We start from the raw sequence: 25,711 nt of genomic DNA, 5'->3' as shown, positions 1-25,711 counted from the left end.
TTTCCTATCACTAATGTTTGCAAAGTAAAGGTCTCAAATCACCAGCTTCTTTGGCACTTTTCTGCTGTCTTCATCACTGAACAACTTGACACCCACTGACTTTAACTAGGAATCATGAAGTCACAACAGAGAAACAGACCTCCCACCCCTTCTTTGGTTGTGCCTTATATCTAGTGTTTTCTGTAAGAAAACATGCTGCTCTCCTTCAATTTCACATCTCAGAAATTGAGAGTCTGATGACTTTAGTAATTGGCCTACTTTTGGAGCAACAAATTCCCAGCATAAAAAAGCATCAAAGAAAAAGACAATTTGAAGTCAAAATGTTTTGACTTCCATCCCACAACTGACCGGCTGTCTCCTACTACATACAGGAAGAGGAAATAAATGTACAACATGAGGATTCTGGGGCAGGGATAATTTCCTAAGATTAAGGTTCTTTGAGTTATCAGATGGTTTCCAAGGAAAGTCCTAGAATTCCTTCTCTGGATATCCTTAACAAAGACGTTCGAAGATATTCTCCTTTATCTGTGATTGAGTATTCATTGATTTGAACAGCTGCAGGAGTGTCAGCCTGTGATTTGTAAAGCCTACTCATTTGGACATCTCCAATTTGTGGTAACCAGACAGAAGTGGAATGAAGTTTGCTCTATGTTATTAACATAGAACAGCATTTCTTAAATTAACTATATATATGATTGTGGGGAAATGCTCAAATAACCTAGCAGAACTATTTTCAAATATCTTATAAAAATACAATTGCCAGCCGGGCGCAGTGGCTCAAGCCTGTAATCCCAGCACTTTGGGAGGCCGAGATGGGCGGATCACAAGGTCAGGAGTTCGAGACCATCCTGGCTAACACAGTGAAACCCCGTCTCTACTAAAAAATACAAAAAGCTAGCCGGGCGAGGTGGCTGGTGCCTGTAGTCCCAGCTACTTGGGAGGCTGAGGCAGGAGAATGGTGTAAACCCGGGAGGCGGAGCTTGCAGTGAGCTGAGATCCGGCCACTGCACTCCAGCCTGGGCGACAGAGTGAGACTCCGTCTCAAAAAAAAAAAAAAAAAAAAAAAAAAAAAAAAAAAATCCAATTGCCAGCAATTATACTTCTAGATATCTACTCAACTGATTTGAAACATGTCCACAGAAAAACCTGAACTTAAATACTTAATAGCAGTTTTATTCACAATTGTCAAAAACTGGAAGAATCACAGTGTTCTTTAATAGGTATAAATGGTGGTATATCTATACATTAGAATACTATTCAGGGATCAAAAAGGGAGAAATAAAGACCAGGCATGGAGGCTCACACCTGTAATACTAATGCTTTGTGAGGCTGATGTGGGAGGATCCCTTGAGGCCAGAAGTTTGAGGCCCCCTTCTCTACAAAAAAGTTTTTACAATTAGTGAAGCGTGATGGTGTGTGCCTGTAGTCCCAGCTACCTGGAAAGCTGAGGCAAGAGGATTGCTTGAGCCCAGGAATTTGAGGTTACAGTGAGGTATGATCGTGCCACTGGACTGCAGCCTGGGCAACAGAGCTATCAGACCATCTTAAAAAGGAATCCATAAAAAGACAGGAATGAACTGTTATGCCACACAAAAACATGGATGAATCTTAAATGTAGCTATTACTATGTAAGGAAAACGAGTCTGAAAATGCTACATACTGTATTATTCCATTTCTATGTCATTCTGGAAAAGTCAAAATTATAGAGATGGTAAACACATCAGGGGTTGCTAGAGGTATAGGAAGGTGGGAGGGTTTACTAGATGAAACAAAGGGGATCTCTTTAGAACTGTAACTTTTCTGTATGACACTGTTATAATGGTGGATCCATGACACTATGTATGGGTTTGTCAAACCCCACAGAAAGAAAATTTAAAGTGAAAAAATGTCTTACTTCTATCCCACTACTGACCAGCTGTCTGCTACTATGCGCAGTAAAAGAAAAAAATAAATGTGCAATGTGAGTATTGCACAAAGAGAACTTAAATGGAGGAAGATTTTTTTTTTTAAATCTTAGGAACTCAAAGAAACCCAGTAGGTAATGCAGATTGTGGCAAAAGATTACAACTGTATTAGGAGCATATAAAATAACTTCACTGAAGCCAGGTAGAGGTAGGATGGAGGGTTGCTGACTTCAGTTGAAAATAAGTGGAATCTATAAGATTAAAAGCAAAAGAACTATCCATAAGCATTGTACTCTAATAGGTAAATCTGTTTCTCACAGGTATACCTGATAACAATTCAGAAACAACTATACATGTACTCTGAATATGGGTTAACGGTTCTGAATCCATTATACATGTAACCTGTAATTGCACAATTAGGTAAATGGATTGCAGACGATGAGAGCCAAGTGTCTCACACTGGAGTGGGAGGTTACAGACAAGCAAGGGGAGAAGGCTACAATGATCCATGTGGTGCTGGAATTGAACTGAAGATAACAGCTCTAATACTTGAACCTAGAACTCCTGTGTAGCTGTCAAAGATACAGATAGATACATATATAAATACTTACAGATATGCATATTTAGTCAGGTTAGCATATGCATGAACATTTCCTTGCTCTGTCAGCTGAGAGGGTCTAGAGGCAAAAATATCCCAAATGTCCAAATCTTTATTTCTAATATCATTTTTCATTAGAAGGACCCTTGGCTCTTTGGAGAAGTAGCTGATTCTAGGATTGGGGCAGGGAATATACAAGATGAGCCTGGAGCATCTTATAGAAATTAAGAAAATGCTCAAGAAAAAAATCCATAAACACAAAAAGAGGAGGGTGTGTCAAAAAGACACAAATGCCAACTAAAGGAAATCTCAATAGCCAAAGCTGGAACCAATATGAACAACAAAATAAAGTAGTATTGGATTATAACCCAAAATGTAAAATCAATATCCATGAGTCCATATTGACATAAATGATTGAATACTTAAAGAAATGCAGAGTACATACAAATCTCCCACACAAAAGAATTCCAAATAATTTATGAAGATACTCTGTCTTCATAAAGGTGGAGTATAACAATTTCCCATTTCTACAGTTTGGGCTGCACAGAGTGATGCCCTTCCAAAGAGTATAGCATGGAAAGGAACAGAAAAAGAGTAACTTCACAGTGGAGAAACCTGACAACCCCTACATTAACAAGGTGATAGAGGTTAGCATCAACAGTAATAAGTCATGTTGATAGTATATACCCTTGACATGACGTGATGAGAAGATCACTTTACCTTACCTCTTAACAAAAAAAACCTATAACCTCAGTCAATGCATGAGAAAAATACAGGCAAAATCCAACTGAAGGACATTTGACCAAATGACCAATAAGTCGCTTCAAAATTATTAAGGTTATCAAAAACAAGGAAAGTTTGAGAAACGGTCACAGTCCAGAGAAGCCTGGGGAGACATGGTGACGTATTCCGGACAGGAACCTGGAACGGAAAAGAACACCAGGCCGAAAACTAAGGACAGCTTAAATAAAATATGAGCTTATGGGCTTCAGTCAATTTTTATTTATTTATTTATTTAGTTAGTTAGTTAGTTTTTTTTTTTTAATTTATTATACTTTAAGTTATAGGGTACATGTGCATAACGTGCAGGTTTGTTACATATGTATACTTGTGCCATGTTGGTGTGCTGCACCCATCAACTCTTCATTTACATCAGGTATAACTCCCAATGCAATCCCTCCCCTCTCCCCCCTCCCCATGATAGGCCCCGGTGTGTGATGTTCCCCTTCCTGAGTCTAAATGATCTCATTGTTCAGTTCCCACCTATGAGTGAGAACATGCAGTGTTTGGTTTTCTGTTCTTGCAATAGTTTGCTGAGAATGATGGTTTCCAGCTGCATCCATGTCCCTACAAAGGACACAAACTCATCCTTTTTTATGACTGCATAGTATTCCATGGTGTATATGTGCCACATTTTCTTAATCCAGTCTGTCACTGATGGACATTTGGGTTGATTCCAAGTCTTTGCTATTGTGAATAGTCAATTTTTTAAAAACGTATTAGATACATGAAAATGATATACGATTTACAAATCAATCACCTAATATTTATTTATTGAGCATATTGAGAGCCTGGCACTGTGGTAGGGATGGGAACACAGAAAGAGGTAAGTGTCCTATGCTCAAAAACAGCTTTTCATGAAAAATAAACAACTATGACAAAAAGAACAGAAGACTGTATCTCCTGGAGGCAGTAAGAAAGACTTAAGTTGGGAAGACTATCAAACGCATCAAGGAGTTCAGGAAGGTTAATTGACCGCCTAACGCAGGTTGGGAGCCCTCCTCTCCATCTACCCAAATCACCCTCGCCCCACCTTTTCTCCTGCCATGCGTTTAACCCAGTGACAGGTCGGGTCCACGTAGGCCTACTTTGCGCGTGCGCATCATCGGTTCGGCTATCCTTCGCATCGACGCGCTCAGAAGCAACTTCTTCTGCCTGGTCACCGCCAGCGTAGGCGCTACCACAGCTGCAGTCGCCGCCGCCATTTTAACGGCAGGAAGAGTCTGGTTCTGGGACAACTGGGGACAGTGGTGGTACCTGGTACGGACGGTTTCCGCCCACGTTAGCCCCTCCAAATTTGCTCGTGTTAGGGCTACAGCCCTCGGTATTGCCTGCATTTTCACTGGGTCCCTGTCGTCCCCAGGCATCCTGTCCCTCTGTCTTTAGTTTCTTTTCTGCTTCCTCATCCTTCAGCTTAGCCCGAAGCTTTGCCTGGAGCTGTTGTTATGCAGCCCCCACCTCTATTAAAGCAGCCGCTTTGATTCCCGGGACTGAATTTGGCCGCCCAGCCCCCATTCCCCGCCCCGATCTGGTCCGAGTTTATTTTCCGCGGCTGTAAACCGGAAGGGCTCTCAGGCTGGGGGATCTGTGCCTGGTATGGGGGCGAGTTCTGGCCTCCTTAGGGTTACGGGGAGAGCTTGGACTTTGGTCCTGACGTGGTGGAGGACACGCCTTCGAAGAGTGGATGTTACCTCAGTTGTCTGTTGTTGAAGTTTAATCGGACACTCGTCTGTTTTGTTGTGTTCTTTCCCAGGAATAACTTTACCAAAGGAAAGCTATTTTGCGAACTGTCCTCTCCAGTGGAGATGGCCAATGTGAGTACATTATCTCCTAAGAATCCGCATAGTAAACTAGTTTGGGAATGTTAGGAAATGAAAGAACGGGTTTAATTATGATGGCATTGGGTGGCATAGAGTTAGACATAATGTCTCAAAAGTGTCAGGGGAAGCAAGTGGTGTGAAATTGTGTTATGCTTTGAAGGTGGTAGCATTCATTTCACTGCAAATAACACTTATTTATACAATTTGACTTGTACAGATGTGGAAATTCAAGCACCCTTTCGGTATTTTTAAATACAGCGTTTCAGTAAATATTAGAATCTGTGTTTAGGCCCTTTTTTATCTTTTGGGTTAGCTAAACTGAAGGGTGTTTTTTTCTTTTCTTTTTTTTTTTTTTTTAAACAGTTTCTGTATTGGAAGTGAACTTCCAAATCCTACAAAATAAGAACAGGAGATACTGTCACATACCAGAGATATTTATTGACTGTAACTTTCCAGTGATTAGATACATCCTATTTATAGAATTCATATGTAGCGGTCATAAGACATATATAAAAACAGCTACAATTAAAGTAATAATTTTTTTAGAACCTACACAAAGGTGCAATGCAGATTCAAGGCTTTGTGGAGAGGAGTTTGGGATCACTTCATGAGGGAAACATTTAACTTTTGAAAGGTTTGAAAGATGGGTGAGATTTGTATAGTCTAAAGTATGAGCGGGAAGGACAGGAAGGTATATTCATAGAACTCCCCACCCGCCTACCCCTTTGAAAAATTAAAAAGTCATTGCTCCCTGCTAACCTAAATGTAAGATGTGTGAAAGAGGTAAGTGGGATATAAGATTGAATTGTGAGGTTGGTACCAAGTAAATGAGAACCTTGAATGCCGAACTCAGTAATTTAGACTTTATTCCTTAAATTGTGATTATTCACTTAGAGCTGTGTGCTAGGAAGACTTATATGGCAGCAGTTAGCCAGGATGGTATTTCTGTAATTGAACATGATATATTAAGTCTAAAGTGTGACTATTTTAGAGACAAGTCATAAGAGTAGATTACTAGTCTTGGCCAAGTTCTACGGTGAATTTTTGCCTGCCCCTAACCTGCACAGGAAAAGAATGCTGTAAAAGAAGTATGTGGCACTTTCAAAGGAGAGAAATTAATTGAAGTAGAATAGAATGCTATTATTTGACCTGGTTTTATTTTGGTTTAAATGAATAAATTATAATAGTTCAGTAGGGAAGATCCTTTTGTAAGTCTTTTGTTAGAAAGAAGTTCATATTAAAGTAAATTTTAAGTGTCAGTATCCAAATGTACGTTAACAATTTTTGTGTTAATTTATATGGATTGTAAATTCTGGATGGATGTTACTAATGAAATATGCAGATAGGTGTTTCATAACAAGGGGCAAAAATGTTGATGTTTCAGAGTCTAGACAGGTAAATTAAGATGCCTTCATAGGGACTATGACAAAGCCTTTGTTAAAAGGGGAACAGCCTTCCCTTAGCCACAGTGATTTGTTGCTAACTAATGCCATTTGGTTATGTGAGTCCAATACTACCAGATCCTCTGAGTTTTCGGGAAGAGCCAAATTTCTGGACCTTTTGTGTAAATATTTCAATTTCTCAATGTTTGTATGTAATTCAAATATCTTGCAACACTGGGGGCTGCAAAAAATGTCTGGATAGATGTGGATGCATTGCATAAACTACCGGTTTTTAGTTTTTGTACAGACTGTATTTTCTCACATGATCAAAAGCAGAACCTAGTCCTAAGGCAGTGCACAAAAGGCACTTTCTTTTTATATACTAATAAGGATTTTAAAGTTAAAACATAATAGCATGTCATCTTTCTAAGTCTAGAAGTTTGAATTTAATCATATATAAAATATGTACTTATCCTCAAACTAAAATGAACTCTCTGCTGTAATTTTGTCTTGCTTTTTGGCAATTATTTTTTATTATGCTCACCAGCTGAACCAGTCATAAAATCTGTCAGGTGGTCAGAAAATACTCCACTTCCACAATTAGAGATTTGAGTTTAGTTTAGTTTTGTTTTGTTTTGTTTTGTTTTGTTTTGTTTTGTTTTGTTTTGTTTTGAGATGCAGTTTCAGACTTGTTTTCCAGGCTGGAGGGCAATGGCAGGATCTCTGCTCACTGCAAGCCTGGCTCCCAGGTTCAGGTGGTTCTCCTGTCTCAGCCTCCCGAGTAGCTGGGATTATAGGCACTCACCACCACACCTGGCTAATTGTCTTTTTTTTGTATTTTTAGTAGAGACAGGGTTTCACCAAGTTGGCCAGGCTAGACCTCAGGTAATCCACCCGCCTTTGCCTCCCTAAGTGCTGGGATTACAGGCATGAGCCACTGCACCCGACCAAGATTTGAGAATCTTACAGGTTAACGGGTAAGGTTTGAAACAGATTAGTACTGTCATCAACTGTCCCTTTCAGTGGGCAATTTAGATACTGGTTTATTTTGCCATTAAAATGAAATTTGGTGATTGGATTTTCTTAGGCTAGGAACAAAATTAGTATTTTATTATATAACTTTTGTTAAAAATTATATCACCAAGAAAAGAATGTCAAAATATAATCTAATGGCCTTGATAGGCTGAAATAATAATTAATAATAGGCAATTTTTGAAATAATTTGATCTTCCTTTTGCTTCTGTTTTTGCTTGTGAAACGATGTGAATGATCGCAGATTGTAGATTAATCATGCTGAAACTAGTTCTAATAACAGTGTATAGAATTGTTATGGAAAGTAAGTAAAACAATGTATATGTAAAGCACTTACTATAGAACTTGGACCCATAGTGTCCAACATCAATTGATTATTACTGTTACATGCTCTCAAATATTGTCCCCTTCAGATAATCTTTTATTTTGCTGCTGCTTATTTTGAGCCCTTGCTGAAAATATTTTTGGAATTTGAAATTTTAGATTCCTTTAGATCTTGGGGGCATTCTCTTAAATGTCCTTAGTTGTAAAGGTAAATTTGTACTATATAAACACCCAAAAGTCTGAGTTTGTTTGTAAGTAAAAAGCCAAATAATTACCATTTTTGTTTCTTGGGGCAAGTTGGGTACAGACCCCAAGAGAGGCTGCTTAAATTTTAGGCAGACAGAATTCTTTGGAGACACGTATCACCAAGGAGGTTATATTTATACAGGTCTTAAAAAGTAAGAATTGGCTAGAATTTTCTAGAACGATAAGGAAACAGTATCTTTTAGAAGAAATCTTACGGCAGTATAAAGAATGAAGAGAAATATGGGAAATGTTGGGGAGATATTTTTATGTGATTGAAAAGTAGAGTAAGGGAAGTGAGGGTAAATTTGTAGGAAATTATGTCAGAAAGACAAAAAGAGCAGTTAGGATGCACTCTTATACTTAACGGTGACAAAGGTGGAAGGAAAGAATAGGTTGAATTTTAGAATACTGTACTTTGTGAAAGGGAAATAGAATAATTCTCAAGTGTCAGATGGCTGGATTTTTCCAACATCCTGGTAACTAATTTTCACACCACCTCTCTACTGCTCCTCCAGTCCATTTTTCATACCACCCTTAGTGATACATTTCTTGAAACAGCCTTTGTTTTTGTCCGTTTACTCTGTTTCCTGCCTACAAATTAAAATTCTGACTTACTATCTTGATGTAACAAGCCCTTTACCATCTGAGTTAAATATACAGTCTTATATAGTTACCCATAAGTTCAATTTCAAACTTTTTTTTATTGCATTCTTATACCTACCCTCACTGAATTTGTCACTCTTTGAAATATGTCTCTATTCCTTTGTTCCTGAAAGTCACTCGTTGAAATGCACCTTTTCCCAAGCAAATTTTTATTGTCTTCAAAGCTTAATATATCTATACTCCATGAAATTTATTACCTTTTCTCCCAAAGATTTCTTAACAATTATTCAGATCTTTTCATAGCATTTCACAGATGATTTGGTGTTTGTTCTTATATCTTTTTCACTAAACTGAGAGTTGCCACTGTGTGTGTGTGTGTGTGTGTGTGTGTGTGTGTTTTAATACAAATATCCGGATAGTGCATATTTTAGACTTTGTGGGCCATAGAATCTCTCTTGTAACTACTTAACTGTGCCATTATGGTGGGAAAGTGTCCATAGGCAGTACATAAATTAGTATGGCTATGTTACAGTAAAACTTTTATTTACCAAAACAGTGGGCTGTATTGGGAAATCATTCGCCAATCCCTGCATTAAATTGTTCTGACCCAAGTACTTAGTAAAAAAATTTATGAATGAAAGATATTTACACGTTCATCCATTGTAATACATGACCTCACACTCTAGTAAGTGAACATACAAGCAGAAAAAAATGTACCACAAAGATATGTGCTGAAATGGAGAAAAGCAGACATTGCCGTGAAACCACAATGAAAGGACAGTATGGGAGAGAATTAGCATAATTTATAGCAGTAAAAGAAGAGAGGAAAGTTTGAAAGTAACAGATTTTGGTCCAACGAGATGTTTTGAGAGTTCTTTATTGAGGATAGAAGAATCTTCTTCGTTGTGCTACCTTTTTAGTGTGTCGAAGTAAGACAACTTTTAGATGTCTATTCTCTCATGTGTGGCACTCTTGAATTCTAGCCTTTATTGAAAAGTACATAGACTTTTACCCAAACTAACTCATTAGTTGTTTTTTTTCAATATTTATTTTTATTTTTAAAATTACAAATATACATAATGCTTGTCATATGGTAGGTGTTCAGTAAAAGTAGAATGTTGGTTTTTAAAAGAACCTTGCATTGTAAAGATTTGCCAGAGATTGTCTATGTAAGTATAACATTAATATTCAGAAGAAATAATTTCAATTTTGTGTCATTTTTAGGTGCTTTGTAACAGAGCCAGACTGGTTTCCTATCTCCCAGGATTTTGCTCTTTAGTTAAAAGGGTTGTCAATCCCAGAGCCTTTTCGACTGCAGGATCGTCAGGTTCGGATGAGTCTCATGTGGCCAGCTGCACCTCCAGATATATGTAAGTGAAAGTTGTTATTGCTTTACTTATAATTGTTTCAAAACATTTCTAGTTGTATTTCCTCTAATATTTCTTCTTAAGGGTTAATGCATTTTTCTAAAGTTGTGTTTATTCAGTTGAAAATGAATCACAGCTCTGCCTAAATATATTTATGTCAGAAAGCTACAGTATAAAAAAGGAAGAAAGAATGAGTACTGGTTTCTAAAACTTCTTAAACTTTTTCTGTCTTCAAACATAGAGTCTTCCCTGAAACAAATCTCCTTTTGGTCCTGTTAAACCATATTATTATTTCTTCCCATTCTTTGCTAAATTTCGTAAGTGTACCTTGTACTTTTTATGTGTTAGTGTTTATTGAACTTACCTGCTTTCTACAAAGTCTATTTCTTCTCATCTGTTTGGTACACCGCTACCATGCTAATCATTCTAAAATATTTTAACCACGTCACTTTCTTGAAAAACCTGTTACCTTTCATTGCTTTCAGCAGTAGTTCCCAGGCTAACGTCAAGCCATGAAGCATTTTTCAAGGTTAAAAAGTAAAAGTGGGGGTAGGAGGGATAGTCTCTGTGGTAGGTAAGTTTGAGAAATGCTATATGCCATATTCCTGTCTTGGAGGCTTATAATGCACACTAAAATATTAAAGACTCTTAGAAACTTAACCTAATGTGTCCTAAAGATATTGGACATGGAATCCTTTTTTCATGGCACAAATTACTTACAGTGTAATTTAGTTCACTTGAACATTCAGAGCCGTCCATCCTGCTCAAGTTTTCTAACTCTCGTGACTACTCCCCAATTTACATCACCCGAAGACTAACCATATATTTATAATAAATGAAAGATTTGCCATTCAAATTATGTAAGGGATTAGTATCTGGAATATATAAAGAATTTGTAATAGATCAATAGGAAAAGACAACCCGAAAGAAAAACCAGAAAACAAAAGGACATGAATAGGGCTTTCCCAGAAAAGAAAACCTAAAATGACCAGTAAACATACGGTCAAATCCACTGCCCAAATCTACTATTAATATGGGACGTGTGTTTTCTGTAAAGAGAACTAGAGATTGTTAGACCTTTAAAAACCATCTTGTTCAAAAATAGCTGACAGGTTTTCTCTTGGGAAATGACTTGAGTAGTCACTAGTGGCTGTCTGTATAGAGCCTTGTTATTCAACATGATCTGCATCAGTATCATTTAGGAGCTTGTTAGAAATGCAAAATCTTGAGCCCCACTCCAGACCTGATAAATCAGAATCTGCATTTAAACTAGATCCCAGATGTATCTTAAGTACATCTTTAGAGTTTGAGAAGCATTGGACTAGAGTTTATGTTGAGAATCTTGAGACATCGTCTGGGTTCAGCAGGAAATGGTTCCATGATTGATGGGGGATGTATACCCTAAGTGTGGAAGAGGGATATGGTGGCTCATGATCTAGGAATGAGGCAGCCATACTGACATAGCCATTTTCAGTTACTTAGTTCTCTGACAGGATATTTTTAAATATCTATTTTTATTGCTAAGTAATATGCATAGCAGTTGTCCCTCTGTTTCTGTAAGCCCAAATCGCTACTCTGAGTAATTATTAATTTTCTGCTTTATTCTTTTCTGAATCTTTTTGAATTTTTTATAAGTTAGGATTGTTTTTCAGTTTTAAGTGAATAAAGTAATGTGGTTTGTTCTGTATTTGCAATCCATATTAACTCATGTGGCTGGTAAACAGAGCATTAGGTCACGTGATGCATGATTTTTTTTTCCCATTCATGTTTTGTGCCACCAGATAACAGCAGCAGAATGCCCCTCTCCAGACGACCATTACTAAGTGTAGCGTCTTTCATTTTAGGTCTTCTCTTTACTTAAAAACATGGGCCTGGCACAGTGGCTCATGACTGTAATCCCAACACTTAGGAAGGCTGAGGGAAGAGGAGACCTTGTCTCTACCAAAAATAAACAAAATTAGCTGGGCAAGGTGGTGTGCACCTGTGGTTCCAGCTACTTGGGAGGCTGAGGTAGACTGCAGAGGTCAAGGCTTCAGTGAGCTGCGATCACACCGCTGTACTACAGCCTGGATGACAGAGACCTGTCTCAAAAACAAAATAATACACAAATATGAGGATGTAAATGTTATTATACATGCTGTTCTTTGACTTGGCTTTTTCTTTTAATGCATTGTATCCTGGATTTCATTCAGTGTCAGTACGTAAAGGTTTATTGTCTTCTTTTTAATGACATTCAAGCATTTCTTAGTATGGATTATTTTATTCCGTCTTTCCCCTAATAACAGACTTGCCTGTAATCTGTCAATCAGTTGCTTTGATTAGTGTTTTGGAAACAATAGGAAACTATCTATTTATATTCACACGGGAAAACAGATTTTAAAGATCTTTTAGATAAAAATATACATAATTTTAAGAAGAACATTCTTTCAGTCTACCAATATACTTAACTATTAAGGAGAAACTGTTCCTTTTGTTGTTTCTCTTCAGGCTCTCGAACAGTGTGGCCTGATGAAACTATGGGACCCTTCGGACCTCAAGATCAGAGGTTCCAGCTTCCTGGGAACATAGGTTTTGATTGTCACCTCAATGGGACTGCTTCACAGAAGAAAAGCCTGGTTCATAAAACTTTGCCTGATGTTCTAGCAGAACCTTTATCAAGTGAAAGACATGAGTTTGTGATGGCACAATATGTGAATGAATTTCAGGTAAATTGTTGGTAACATTTATTGTGGTTTCCTGATTGTTAATGCTATATTACTCCTGATTATTATAAGCGTGTTACTTTTGTTGAAAAAGTTAAAAATCAATTCCAATACCTGTATATACAAAACAGCATATATAGCTTTGGAAGACTTGGCATTGTCCTCTACAAAGTGTTTACTATATAATTTTTGTACTATAGATTATAATATTTTTTATATATTTCTTCAAAAATATGTTTTTAAGTAACTACTCTAGATATACACAAGTAATTATGTCTATATACTGGAAATTTAGGTTTCCTGTTTTTCACTTTTAATAAATGGTAATTAAATTTGTATATGGATCTAATTCCAACTGGTTCTGTATTCCTCTAGCCATTTAAAAGCTTAAGAAAAATTTGAGATCTCTGAAGTTGTTCAGATATAATAATAAAAAGGACCCAGTTTCATAAGTTTATTTTTTCTTAAACAATTTCTTAAGGTTGGTTTTTTTTTCACTTTTAAACATTTTAAACTTGCATTTATGATTATTTAAGTGGAATGCTACATGCAATTCAGGGTTCCTGTCAAACCCCTGATGTTTATCATTTTTCATATTTTTGCATAGTTTTAAGCTGAGTTTTTTTTTTTTTTTTAAATCAAAGCTATATTATAAGCAGCAGCAATTCCTTACTTTTGAATTATATTAGATGACCTGACACTGAGACACGGTTGACCTGTCCTATCTTTTTATCAGATAATTCCTTCTCAGCCTTCTTGGCTCCTTGTTCTTCCTGTCTGTCAATTAAATTACATTTCCCCTAAGTTTCTGTCCTACAGCTTCTCATTTGAATCACTCCTTGGTCACTTAATCCCTTGGCCTTCTCCACAGTCTGTGTTTTTATAATTTCTAATTCAGTATTTCTCTTTCTGACATTTCCAGTTCTATATTTCTGTATGCCTACTGGACCATCTTTGTTTGGATGTCTCACAAGTCCCCAGATTTTGTGTGTCTAATACTGAAGTAATAATTTTTTTTCCTTAAAAACCTGTTCTAACTCCCATATAATCAATACTATTAGTGGAATAACCATCCTCCCCTTTCTCCTAAGATAAAACTTAGAGCACCAACCTTCTCTCTCCATCATATCACTATAGATAATATAAAAATCACATCACTTTTTTCTCTCATGTTGCTCCTAAAATATTAGTGTCCTTTCAATTCTTTGCCAGAGTTCAAGGCCTGTTTGTCTTACCTGGATTTTTAGAGTCATTATAGCATGACACACAATGAAGATAGAATAAATCTGGGTTCAGAGATTGACTCTGCAGCTTGCTTAATTTTGTGACCTCAAGGAAATTACTTAACCTTTCTAAGCTCCTGTTTCTTTTTTGTTGTTGTTGTTGTTTTGAGATGAAGTCACCTGTTTTGAGATGAAGTCACCAGGCTGGAGTGCATGCAGTGGTGCAATCTTGACTCACTGCAACCTCCAACTCCCTAGTTCAAGTGATTCTCCTGCCTCAGCCTGCTGAGTAGCTGAGATTACAGGCACACACCACCACACCCAGCTAATTTTTGTATTTTTAGTAGAGGTGGGGTTTCACCATGTTGGCCAGGATGGTCTAGATCACCAGACCTTGTGATCCGGCTGCCTCGGCCTCCCAAAGTTCTGAGATTACAGGCGTGAGCCACCACGCCTGGCCACTCCTGTTTCTTTATATGTCAGATGAGGATAGTAGTAATCTCTGGCCCACAAGAATTTTTTTTTTTTTTTTAAGACAGAGGTTTGCTCTGTTGCCCAGGCTGGAGTGCAATGGCACGATCTTGGCTCACTGCAACCTCTGCCTCCCAGGTTTAAGCAGTTCTCATGCCTCACCCTCCCAACGAGCAGGGATTACAGGCATATGCCACCATTCCTGGCTAATTTTTGCATTTGATATTTCTGTTTCTCATTGCCTGTAGACTAAAGTTCAGATTTCTTAATGCTGAATAAATGGCATTTCACAATTTTGATCCCTTATCCTTCCCACCTTATCTGCCACTACTTCCTATTCCCTCTGTACTCCAGCCACAACATACTTGCCATTTTTCTTGAATACACCCTTCTGTGTCTTTGCACTTTATTGTCTGTTGCTGAACTATTTTTCCTCCTGAATTCCTAATCTCTATACCACCTATTTTTTACCTGTCAGATATAACACATTAACTTGTAGCTCAAATACCACCATTTCAATCATTTCCTGATTCCTCCCAGCAAAGTGTTTCTTCCTCATCTATGCCCCTAGAAGACTTTATTCATAACTCGATAGCACTTGTCATATTGAATTGCATTTATGTGCTTGTGCTTATTTTTTTTGTTAGGCCTGAAATCGCTGAAAGTGAGGACTGAATTTTTTACCATTGCAGTGCCTGCTCCTGTCATAGTGCCTGATGTATAGTAGGCTCTCAGTAAATTTCAGTTGAATAAAAGCCTCTAAGCTCTTCCTGTAGGAGAGGCTGTATTATTTAGTCATGTATCTTGTAAGTTAGTATCATTATCCCCATTTTACAGATTATAGAAGAAAAGATAATTAAATATATTACCAAAATAGAAGATGTAACATTATGAGACACATTATAGCATTTTAGTTACTTAGCCAATTTCTGTTCATAGCAAGTTTTAGAATATCAGTATATTTATATAGTCATGCTCTGCTGTATTCACATTTTTTGAACTTCCGAATCTTATATTCATTGTAGAGAAAAGTTTGAGTAAATGAAAAAACATTATTACCTCACCTCCCAGAGAGATTATAATTATTTATAAAAACAAACAAAAAGCTTTCTAAGGAAGACAAGTTTATAACAGGCAAGATACCGTTTTATTTGAACTCCAGATTTTGTTGACTTACATCCTTGTTCTCCTTAGGGTAATGATGCACCTGTTGAACAAGAAATTAACAGTGCAGAAACTTACTTTGAAAGTGCCAGAGTAGAGTGTGCAATACAAACATGTCCAGAATTGCTGCGAAAAGGTATGTCATGCTTTATACTTTGAAATACTGTTAGTACTTTTTTTAATATGTTGAGTAATGTCCTCTCTAGAAATTGGAATGCTCTATACCTTAATATTATATTTTACTGTATCTGGCTGGAAGTGATTGCATGACCAAGATAAAGGCTTTAAAATGTCCTGTGACATCTGACCTCATGCTGCCATTAGATAGGAAGAGTAAAATTTTTATAACTTTTTTCCTAAGGCTAAATTAAAGTCATTTTTACTCCTGTGTGATTATTAGAGTTATAATCTTATGAGTTAATATAATACTGAAAAATCTTAGTAAGCATTTTTGAAAATTATATTAACCCCAAATAATGTATAATCCTACTTCAGGATTGTTGGTAGTAATATTTCAGTTCATCCAACAAAAGCAGAAGTAAACAAAACTAAGTTTAATTTTACCCTTTTCAAAAATAATATACATTTATAAAAATCTAATGCCACAGTAATTTTACTTAATCAGCATTTTTCTAAAGAAGTACTTTTATCCTTCTTTAAAAATTTGTTCTTTAAAAATCAAATTCTTTTCCACCTGGAATATTTATTCTTATTTGTAGATTTTGAATCACTGTTTCCAGAAGTAGCTAATAACAAACTACTGATTCTGACTGTAACACAGAAAACTAAGAATGATATGACTGTTTGGAGTGAAGAAGTAGAAATTGAAAGAGAAGTGCTCTTAGAAAAGGTAATTCTTTTAATTGCTAATAATTTAATTTTATGGTCATTGTTTAAGTAACTGAACCAGTGTCTTAAAATGATGACTGTCATTTCCACCCTTCATTCATTTTCCTCCAAAGTGTTGTAATACGAAAGGACTTACATCTTTTTTGAGAATAAAACTGCTTTTTTAGTATCCTTAAAAGTTTAGATTCTGTTTATTACTTTCCTCAATTTATTTTTAAAAAGTCTATTTTGGAAAATTTGGAAAATGACAAAAAGGTAAAATTAACTCTTTATCCTTCTCCCCTCAGCCTCCCCTCCCGCTCCTCCTCCATCTCCCCTTTTATCTCCCCATCTTCCCCTCCATCTCTATCGCCTTTCTCCTGGGCTTAGAACATGTCAAATAAATGTGTGAAAATTATGCCAGCTCTCTCCAAGAGTAAACAGTAACAGTATGCGATACAATAACAGTATAATAATGTATATCCACTTTTTTTCTGTGTTTTGCTTTTAACCTAAAGTATGCTTTGACATGTTTCCATACTTATACATAGATATATTTTATTCTTTATAAAATCTGCATAGCACTATATCACATGGGTAAACCATAAACTTTTAAAATTATTTAAGAATTTTAACCGGGTGCAGTGGCTCCCACCTATAATTCCAACACTTTGGGAGGCTGAGGCCAGAGGATTGCTTGAGTCCTGGAGTTTGAGACCAACCTGGGCAATGTTGCGAGACCCTGTCTCTACAAAAAAAAAAAAATTATCCAGGTGTAGTGGTGCGCACCTGTAGTCCCAGCTACTCTGGAGGCTGAGCTGGCGGATCACTGGAGCCTGAGAGGTCGAGCTTTAGTGAGCCTTGATGGTGCCACTGCACTTTAGTCTAAGCAACAAAGTGAGACCTCCCATCTCTTATAAAAGAAGTTTCTTAGTCATTTATAAGTTTAAAATCCAACTTTTGCTATTATAGGCAACAAGCAGTGACAATCTTTTTACAAATACTTTTATGCATGCTAATATCTATAGATTCCTAAACAGAGAATTGCTGAATCAGTGTGTATCTACCTTTTAAATTTTGATAAGACACTTCCAATTTGCCCACCAAAAAGATTGTTCTAGTATATAAACTGTCATGCCAGCTTACCCTGGGTGTTAGCAGTTCTTTCCAACTCAGGTTAGCTGAGGGGTTCAAGTCACTAACTTGAATTTAAAAATCCCGTTAGTGATTTCTATGCAGGATATTAGGAATTATTTTATGTTTTCTTTGGGATTAGATGTATGGTTTTTATTTGTAAAAGTATATTGTAATTTACATATTCAGCAATATTATAATTTCACATTTAAATGTCATATAGCTGCTAATAGATTTTGTGTGGTTTTTAACAATCACAAGCATATTATATACTGATTAACAAAGGAGTTATAGAGAGGCGTAGGATCTTTTCTATTTACATATTAAAATAATGCTTAGTAAATATATACTCATCACTATCATTGAAGTGCTAGAATATTATCACATGTATATTGCATTAGTGGTTCTACTTTTTGGTCAGTTTAAGATTCTGAACCTAATTTGATACTGACTCCAGTATAGTTCTAAGTTAGTTTCCTGTAACCAGTTTCAGGGCTTTGAATAGCAACATGCTTCAACTTGAGAGTTTTAATTTTGTAATGACTGAAGCTATTTTATTTTCTGTGAAAAAAGATTTTTTTGATTAAAGATTTCTTCGTGATTATTTTGGAACCACACCTAGCTCTCCAGGGAAATATTTGATATTTTATGGTTTAAATCTGTTCTAATTTTTTCCAGCAGATGTCAGTGTTGGTGAACAGAAATCCTAAGAAAAATACTTCAGCTTTGTGTTAATTTGAGATTCTTTCAGTTAACCTTTGTAAACATTTGATTGCATTGCATTGTTTTGCTCTCCTTGTGGTTTATGTATGATACATCTGTTCATTAAATTGAAATACATTCTAATGACTGTTTTCTAAGCTGTATTCAGTAGTTTTCCTATTTTTAAGAATTGTGAGGATTAATAAAATACAGCAATAAATATTAAGTATAGAAGATAATCTAAAGAATACAGTATTATCTTAATGGTTATTGTTAGTTTACAAGAAAATATTAAGAGAAAAGTTACCTTAGATCAACTAACTTTTTCTGGAAAGGGTGTTAAAAGACAAATTATAACAAATTTAAAGATCTAATTGGTTTTGATTTGAAATTCTAGAATTAAGCAATGCCTCATTCTGTAAAATAGATTGAGTGTTACAAACAACTAAGCAGAGGAGACTGGCTTTATACACGGCAAAGAGCTGGAGAAAGCAGCAATTGGAAACAAGAAGCAGATTATTCCTTTCAAAGTTACTTTCCTTATAGGGTTAAAACACAGGTGGCTTTCTTATGCTGGCTCAGGTAAACTAGGCCCATTCTGATTGGTTGCTGTGAATCCTGGTTTTTTTTGTTGTTCATTTGTTTGAAAACTAGTCTGTTTCAGAATTCAGTTAGATTAGGCAGTACCTAGCATGAGTGACTCCATTCTGGTTTGGTCTCATCTCCTGCGACCTAGTGCAGGAGGCTAGTCCAAAACAAGGAGCTCCCATAAAATTTGTTTAACAGGGGCCAAATAGTAAATATTTTAGCTTTTATGGCCTTAGGGTCTCAGCTACCCAGCTCTACCCCAGTGTTGTTAAAACATCTGTAGACAATATGTAAATGAATTGCCATGGCTGTGTCCAGTAAAACTGTTTATCCAAACAGGCACCAGATCAGATTTGGCCCTTGGACAGTAGCTTACTAACCTCTGAATTACAATATAGTCTTGATTTGTAAGGCTTGGACTTATAGAGATCTCAGCTGAAATACCACAGTTGGTCAGTAAGGCCTTTTCATTCTGGGTGGGTCGGAAATCCATGTCTCCCAGCACTGCATGACACATGGATCTCTAGGCCTCTTGGAATCTTGCCTCATGAGTGCACAGCTCAGCCCTTAGCTAAGAAATCATGGTGAATAGTTCTGCAGACTAACTCAGGAGCCCATTTTATGTATCTCCTTCATTTCCAATACCTTGCCCTACAAATCCCAGGTGCCTCAGCTGTCTTGAACTCTTGCTTTCTACCTCCTCAGCTCCAGTGACACCATCACTTTGCTTGGGCTCTGGTTCTTTGCCCTGTGACAGGCAAATGTCCACAGACAGAAAGCTGGAGCAAATATGGGGATTTTTTCATTTGTTTCCCTTCTCTGAAAGATCACAGTCTTGTCTCACCTGTTGTTCAGGGTCTAAAAATAGTTACTTTGTATATTTTGATCAGTTTTATAGTTTTACAACAGGATTGCGAGTTCAATACCTGTTAACTCTGTTATGGCCAAAGTGGAACTGTGCCCTTGATTTTTTTGTTTTGTTTTGTTTTGTTTTTTGAGATGGAGTCTCTCTGTCGCCCAGGCTGGAGTGCTGTGGCGTGATCTCGGCTCACTGCAACTTCTGCCTCCCGGGTTCAAGCAATTCTTCTGCCTCAGCCTCCCAAGTAGCTGTGTGCCCTTGTTTTTAAACATTCATGATCTCTTCTTTATTTCAACATTGTAATCTGGTCTTAATATTTGTTACTGTCTTTTCACTACTTAGACTTCTGATAAAGCTAATAAAATAGCTTATAAATTAGGATGGTAAGACCACAATTTTTATACATGCACATGGTAGTAGTAATTGTACACTATACAAAAGATAGAGAAGAGTATATAATGAAAAGCAAGTACCTTGTTTAACTGTACACCATTTACCATTTTATATTATTTTTATGTGTTTTTTCAGAATGATTTCATGACTATGTGAGTAGATAGATGTATTTTGAAGGACACACAAACAAGTAAATGTTTTTAAACAACTTTCATTCAAACAAATGAATGTTTCAGATCTTTTCACTAAGAGCATTTTGTTTTCCTTTACCTATTTCTATTAAAATACCTATTTAGTATTTTACCTATATCTGTTATCACCGTAATAATAGAAAATAGCAACCATAGTTGATAGTTTATGACAGATTCAGAAGTTAGTAGCACAGAACTGATTACAACTAGTTCATAAAGTAAGAAAGAATTCAGAAGAAAATGTATAGAATTTAGTCTTTTTAAAATAAAGTGTTGTATTAACAATCTTCTGGAATGGTAAAAATAATCTTATGCTTTTATAGTCTAATTTGCCATTGGTTTTTATTTTTTATTAATCTTGAGTTCTGAAACAAGATAGTCACTTAAAATTTTCTTTAAAAATAAAACAATCTCTAGTAATGCTATCTTTAAGCATATTACTTGTGACTTTCAATGCAGTTCATCAGCGGTGCTAAGGAAATTTGCTACGCTCTTCGAGCTGAGGGATATTGGGCTGACTTTATTGACCCATCATCTGGTTTGGCAGTGAGTAATTATCATTTGAAAATCAAATTATGTGAAGTAGAGATGATTTTTATTATAAAATTTGTTTATAACTTTGGTAATAGATTAAGACTTTTTAAAAATCTCACAATTTTACCCAAATAAATACTACTATGAGTCATTGGAATTCACAACTTTTGAGAGACCTTTATCACTCACAGTTAAGTTTCTCCATCACTTTAATTTTTTTAATTAGAAATGTTTTTACTTTCTGTTCTCACTAGTAGATATTCTATATTTGAGTTGCATTGCATTAGTGTGTTTACTTTTTATAAATTGAAAACTATAAATTGGTCCAGTCTAGTTTCTGTAAGGAAGAAATAATTATTATTAGAATTAATTGATTAAAATACAGGTGGTAAAAATAAATACTTAGACCAGTAAATTTTTGGAAATTAACATTTATAAGGTTGTACTTTGAAGAAATAACTGAACTACCACTGTAGTCACATTTTAAATTCTGGATATATCTTTCAGTAACAAGTAGTAATCAAATCATTTTTTGAATCTTAAGATAGGAATATATACCATTTCTTCTCAAAGTCAAATAAGGTATCGAGAAATGGAAAACTTGCTTGGTCTTTAGTTTCCTTGTCTTGAAAATGATGGTGAACTATAGATAATTGTCTAAAGTTTATTCCATCTTTAAAGGATGTGCAATATTATGCGTTTGATTTTGGGTAACATGACATTTGCTAGATCATTTCACATTTCCAGAATGCATAGGAATTGGGGGAAAGGGGTGTTAAGGCAGTTTAAGTGTTGCATGTGACTTTTTACTTATTTAGTTTTTTTTAAATATTTGGAATATTAAAGTGGATAGGTGTCATGTTTACCTAAAAATTATTACTAAAATGTCTTTCTTACTAATGAAAATACTTCATTTTTATTTCCTCAGTTTTTTGGACCATATACAAACAACACTCTTTTTGAAACTGATGAACGCTACCGACATTTAGGATTCTCTGTTGATGACCTTGGATGCTGTAAAGTGATTCGTCATAGTCTCTGGGGTACCCATGTAGTTGTAGGAAGTATCTTCACTAATGCAACACCAGACAGCCATATTATGAAGAAATTAAGTGGAAATTAGCAGAAATGTCCATTTATTTGCTGTACTATTTGTATGTGATCTTTGGATTGATCTGTAAACACTGTCAGACTAAAGTTTTTAAAATAGACTTATTTCTAAGTATTTATTTCAGCATTTATGAATTTACAACATTGGCAAGTGATTTGGGACTTTAAAATTGCAAATCTTCGTTATTCGTATCATTGAATACACATTGAGCACATCCACATTGTATGGGATGTGGTAATTAGCTTGTAACCAGGGTATGATCTGCTATTGTTATTTCTCCCCTTTTTTGGAAAAAGGCCTCAGTTTTAATTATTTTCTTCCCAAAATAAATCACACATTTGGTTACAATAATGTGTGTTTTCATTACAATATTTTTAAAATACCATCATTATTGATTCTTAAGTTTCTGTATTAATCTTTTTAAAGTTCTTTTTAATAATGCAATTGAGAATTTTGGATTCATTTTAGACTTTTTCAAATTTTCTTTTATCTTTACTGTCTATTAAAGTGTTGTGGTACCAGTCTGAGTATTACTTTGAAATAATTTATGTTCAGGAAAAGAAGAAGAAGGATAATACATCTTTAAACACACATGAGTCTTGTCCTTATCCCTACTAAAAAAGGTAATTCTCTCTTAACTCTTGAGTTGAGACAGATAAATAAAACTATGCCTTAACTGCCAAATTTATTTTTTCAATTTTAGCAATAGGTGGAAACTGCAGTACTTTACAAAGGTGCCTCATTTGAGATGGGGCTTGTTTTTACAGCATTAGAAACTTCAAAAGAATTATCTTTCATTTTTGAACCTTTTCTAATAGAAATAGGCAGATGTGAGGAGTAAAAGTAACTTCTACAAAATGAATTGAAATTGATTTTTTCTGTTTTTTTGTCTTTTCATGAAATGCCTGTTTTGAAAAGGACTACATGGAGATAACTTTTTTTTTTTTTTTTTTTTTTAATTATCCTTTAAGTTCTAGGGTACATGTGCATAACGTGCAGGTTTGTTACATATGTATACTTATGCCATGTTGGTGTGCTGCACCCATCAACTCGTCAGCACCCATCAATTCATCATTTATATCATGTATAACTCCCCAATGCAATCCCTCCCTCCTCCCCCCTCCCCCCTCCCCATGATAGGCCCCAGTGCGTGATGTTCCCCTTCCCAAGTCCAAGTGATCTCATTGTTCAGTTCCCACCTATGAGTGAGAACATGCGGTGTTTGGTTTTCTGTTCTTGTGATAGTTTGCTAAGAATGATGGTTTCCAGCTGCATCCATGTCCCTACAAAGGACGCAAACTCATCCTTTTTTATGGCTGCATAGTATTCCATGGTGTATATGTGCCACATTTTCTTAACTTTTTAATCACACCTTGTTTTTAAACTCCTAGCTTAGTTAACATGTCGTTTGATAAGAGGTGTTGCTTATGATCTAGAGCTAGAAAGTTTTCATTCATTTTGAAATGATGAAGTGTAGTGATTGCCACAGCATTTAGAATAACATTTATTAAAGTGTGTGTATATATATATATATGCATATGTCATATATCCTCAATAAATTTTTATCTATGTAACCAGCACCCAGATCAAAACACAGAATACCTCAGACATACTCATCCTGCTCCCTTCTAGGTACTTAACATGCCCCAGCCCTTGCCCTTTCCATGAGTAACCACTGTCCAGATTTCCTTAGTATAGGTTGATTTTGCCTCTTTTGATGCTTTATATATATACACACATACACATGTATATGTACACACACACACATACATATATAAAAGCTTTTACTCAACATTGTGAAATTAATTTCTATTATCATATATGGTATCACACTTGTTTGCCTAGTTTTTGCTTTCTCATTGCTTCTGAATTGGGGCAGCTTTGCCCCTCAAGGGAAATTTAGCAATGTCTGGAGACATTTTTTGCTTTCACAATTTGGAGGGATATGGGGGAGTTGTGCTACAGAACCTAGTAGGTAGAGGACAGGGTTAGTGCTGAACATCCCACAATACAGAGGACAGTTTTACACAATACAGAATTTGGTCAGGTACCTTGGCACCACTCGTTATTTCTAGTGTGTATTTTGCTTATTCAGCCATTTCCTACCTTGCACCATTCTTTAAGGCAAGTTCCCTTGAAATTTCACCATTTGCTTTAACAATTATGAAATGTCACTTACTGTTTGAAAATGATACTTATTCCCTATAGGTGGCTAACTCGGTGCATTCTGTTGTACTGAGAAAGGGTACATGGTGGTGAGACTCCTTATCAACTTGCTTTTTAACAGGATTTCCAGAAACAAATACCATGATCAGCAGTAACTGTTAATTAAAAACTTTTTTTTCTGAAGTATTATGGCAAGATTCAGGTTTTAGAAATATAACCCAAGGAACTTTAACTGAATGATAATAATACAAAGTGGTTGACTATTATGTACCACAGGAAAAAAACACCTCAGGTAACTTTGTTCACTTGATCAGGACCTCGTGGACAAGAAAGAATTTGCAAAATTATGTATCTTAAACATAAATTTGCTACCTTTTAAAATAAGACTGAGCCATTGAAATTACTATTAGAGCTATCACTGAAGAAAAGTTTGTTGTTAAATTTGTGTTTTCACAAGAACCTAGGAATTTTTGTTCTTGAATGCTGATTACATGGATGAAAATTTATCAAGCACATAGAAATTAAATGCTGAAAGAGATCTTTCAGATCATGTGATCCACATTCCTCATTTTATAGTAGATAAAATGGGAAACAGGAGCAGGCATCAGGTCACACAGCTAGTGTTAAGTCCCAGCACTGGGACTTGACCGTTAGTCCAATAGTTATATATATTTTTCTATATTCACTCTTCATGGTCATAATCAAGAAGTCTATTAAGTGTCTGATCAAAAATATCAAAGAGTTGAAGAATTTAAAGTGAAAGAACTTTCGGGTTAACTAATGCTGCCACTTCATAAACTTAGGAATTCGTTACATTGAACTCTATCTGCTCCAAATTTCTTTGAAAACTTACTGAAACATGTATCTAAAAATTCAATTATAGAATGCTTGACTTCAAACAATAGTTCTCTAGCTTCAAGTTTAAAATCTTCATGTCTTTCTTGGGCTTCTGTTACTTGTAATATCAACCTAGTCCTTATTGCTATTACATTTGAACAAAACTCTCTTTTTAGTTCCAACTCTATATTCTCCTTGTGACTCTTGTTGCTCCAAAGCAGGGTTTATCCACTTCTGCACTACTGACGTCTTGAACCAGATCTTTGTTGTGTGGGCTGTCCTAGACATTGTAGGAAGTTTAGCAGCATTCCCTAATTTGCTTACTAGATAACAGCAATCCATGGTTATGACAAAAATGTCTTCAGTTATTGCTATATTTCTTCTATGGGACAAAAGACTTGCTTATCAGAAATCAAATATAACCAGGTGTTCTGAATTTTACCTGACAACTCTATCACTGGGGTTGAGAACCACTGATTCGAAGTCCTCAACTTTAACTGAACATTTAGATCCCCTGAGGGTGTTTAATACTGATGATTTGGCCTCACACCCACAGATTGATATCATTAAGTCTGATGAGGTTTGGACATAAGTACTTTGTAAGGGCTCCCCAGGTGTTTCAGTGTGCATTCAGGGTTAGAACCTCCAGTCTCTTCGAAAACTCAGTAGTAATTGGTGGATTAGCGGCATCTAAGGAAGTAAGAGTAAGATTTGGTCATCCAGTTCATGTATTAAGGAGCTATAGAAAACAA

General features: G+C 35.8%; 2 protein-coding genes across 2 annotated transcripts in view; one reads left to right on the top strand and one right to left on the bottom strand.

The window, feature by feature from the left end:
- The window catches only part of LOC104658696, a 258,849-nt gene extending 254,005 nt beyond the window's left edge, over window positions 1–4,844 (bottom strand). Inside the window, exon 1 of the mRNA XM_010358782.2 lies at window positions 4,340–4,844. Coding sequence (XP_010357084.1) covers window positions 4,340–4,649 — 310 coding nt within the window. The 5' untranslated portion in view covers window positions 4,650–4,844. The remainder of the gene's footprint in view (window positions 1–4,339) is intronic.
- On the top strand, window positions 4,445–22,307 carry MMADHC (metabolism of cobalamin associated D). Its single transcript, XM_010358780.2, is given in 9 exon segments — window positions 4,445–4,542; window positions 5,036–5,096; window positions 9,914–10,039; window positions 10,041–10,059; window positions 12,544–12,761; window positions 15,647–15,752; window positions 16,336–16,466; window positions 20,771–20,857; window positions 21,774–22,307. Coding segments are annotated over 8 exon segments (891 nt in total). The 5' UTR covers window positions 4,445–4,542; window positions 5,036–5,087; the 3' UTR covers window positions 21,969–22,307.
- The last annotated feature ends 3,404 nt before the right edge of the window (window positions 22,308–25,711 follow it).

This window comes from Rhinopithecus roxellana, chromosome 14, assembly GCF_007565055.1.
Source record: "Rhinopithecus roxellana isolate Shanxi Qingling chromosome 14, ASM756505v1, whole genome shotgun sequence".
In the NCBI taxonomy this organism is placed as follows: Eukaryota; Metazoa; Chordata; class Mammalia; order Primates; family Cercopithecidae; genus Rhinopithecus; species Rhinopithecus roxellana.
The sequence above is the reverse complement of the archived record's forward strand: the minus strand, read 5'-3'. Positions and strand labels throughout refer to the sequence as shown.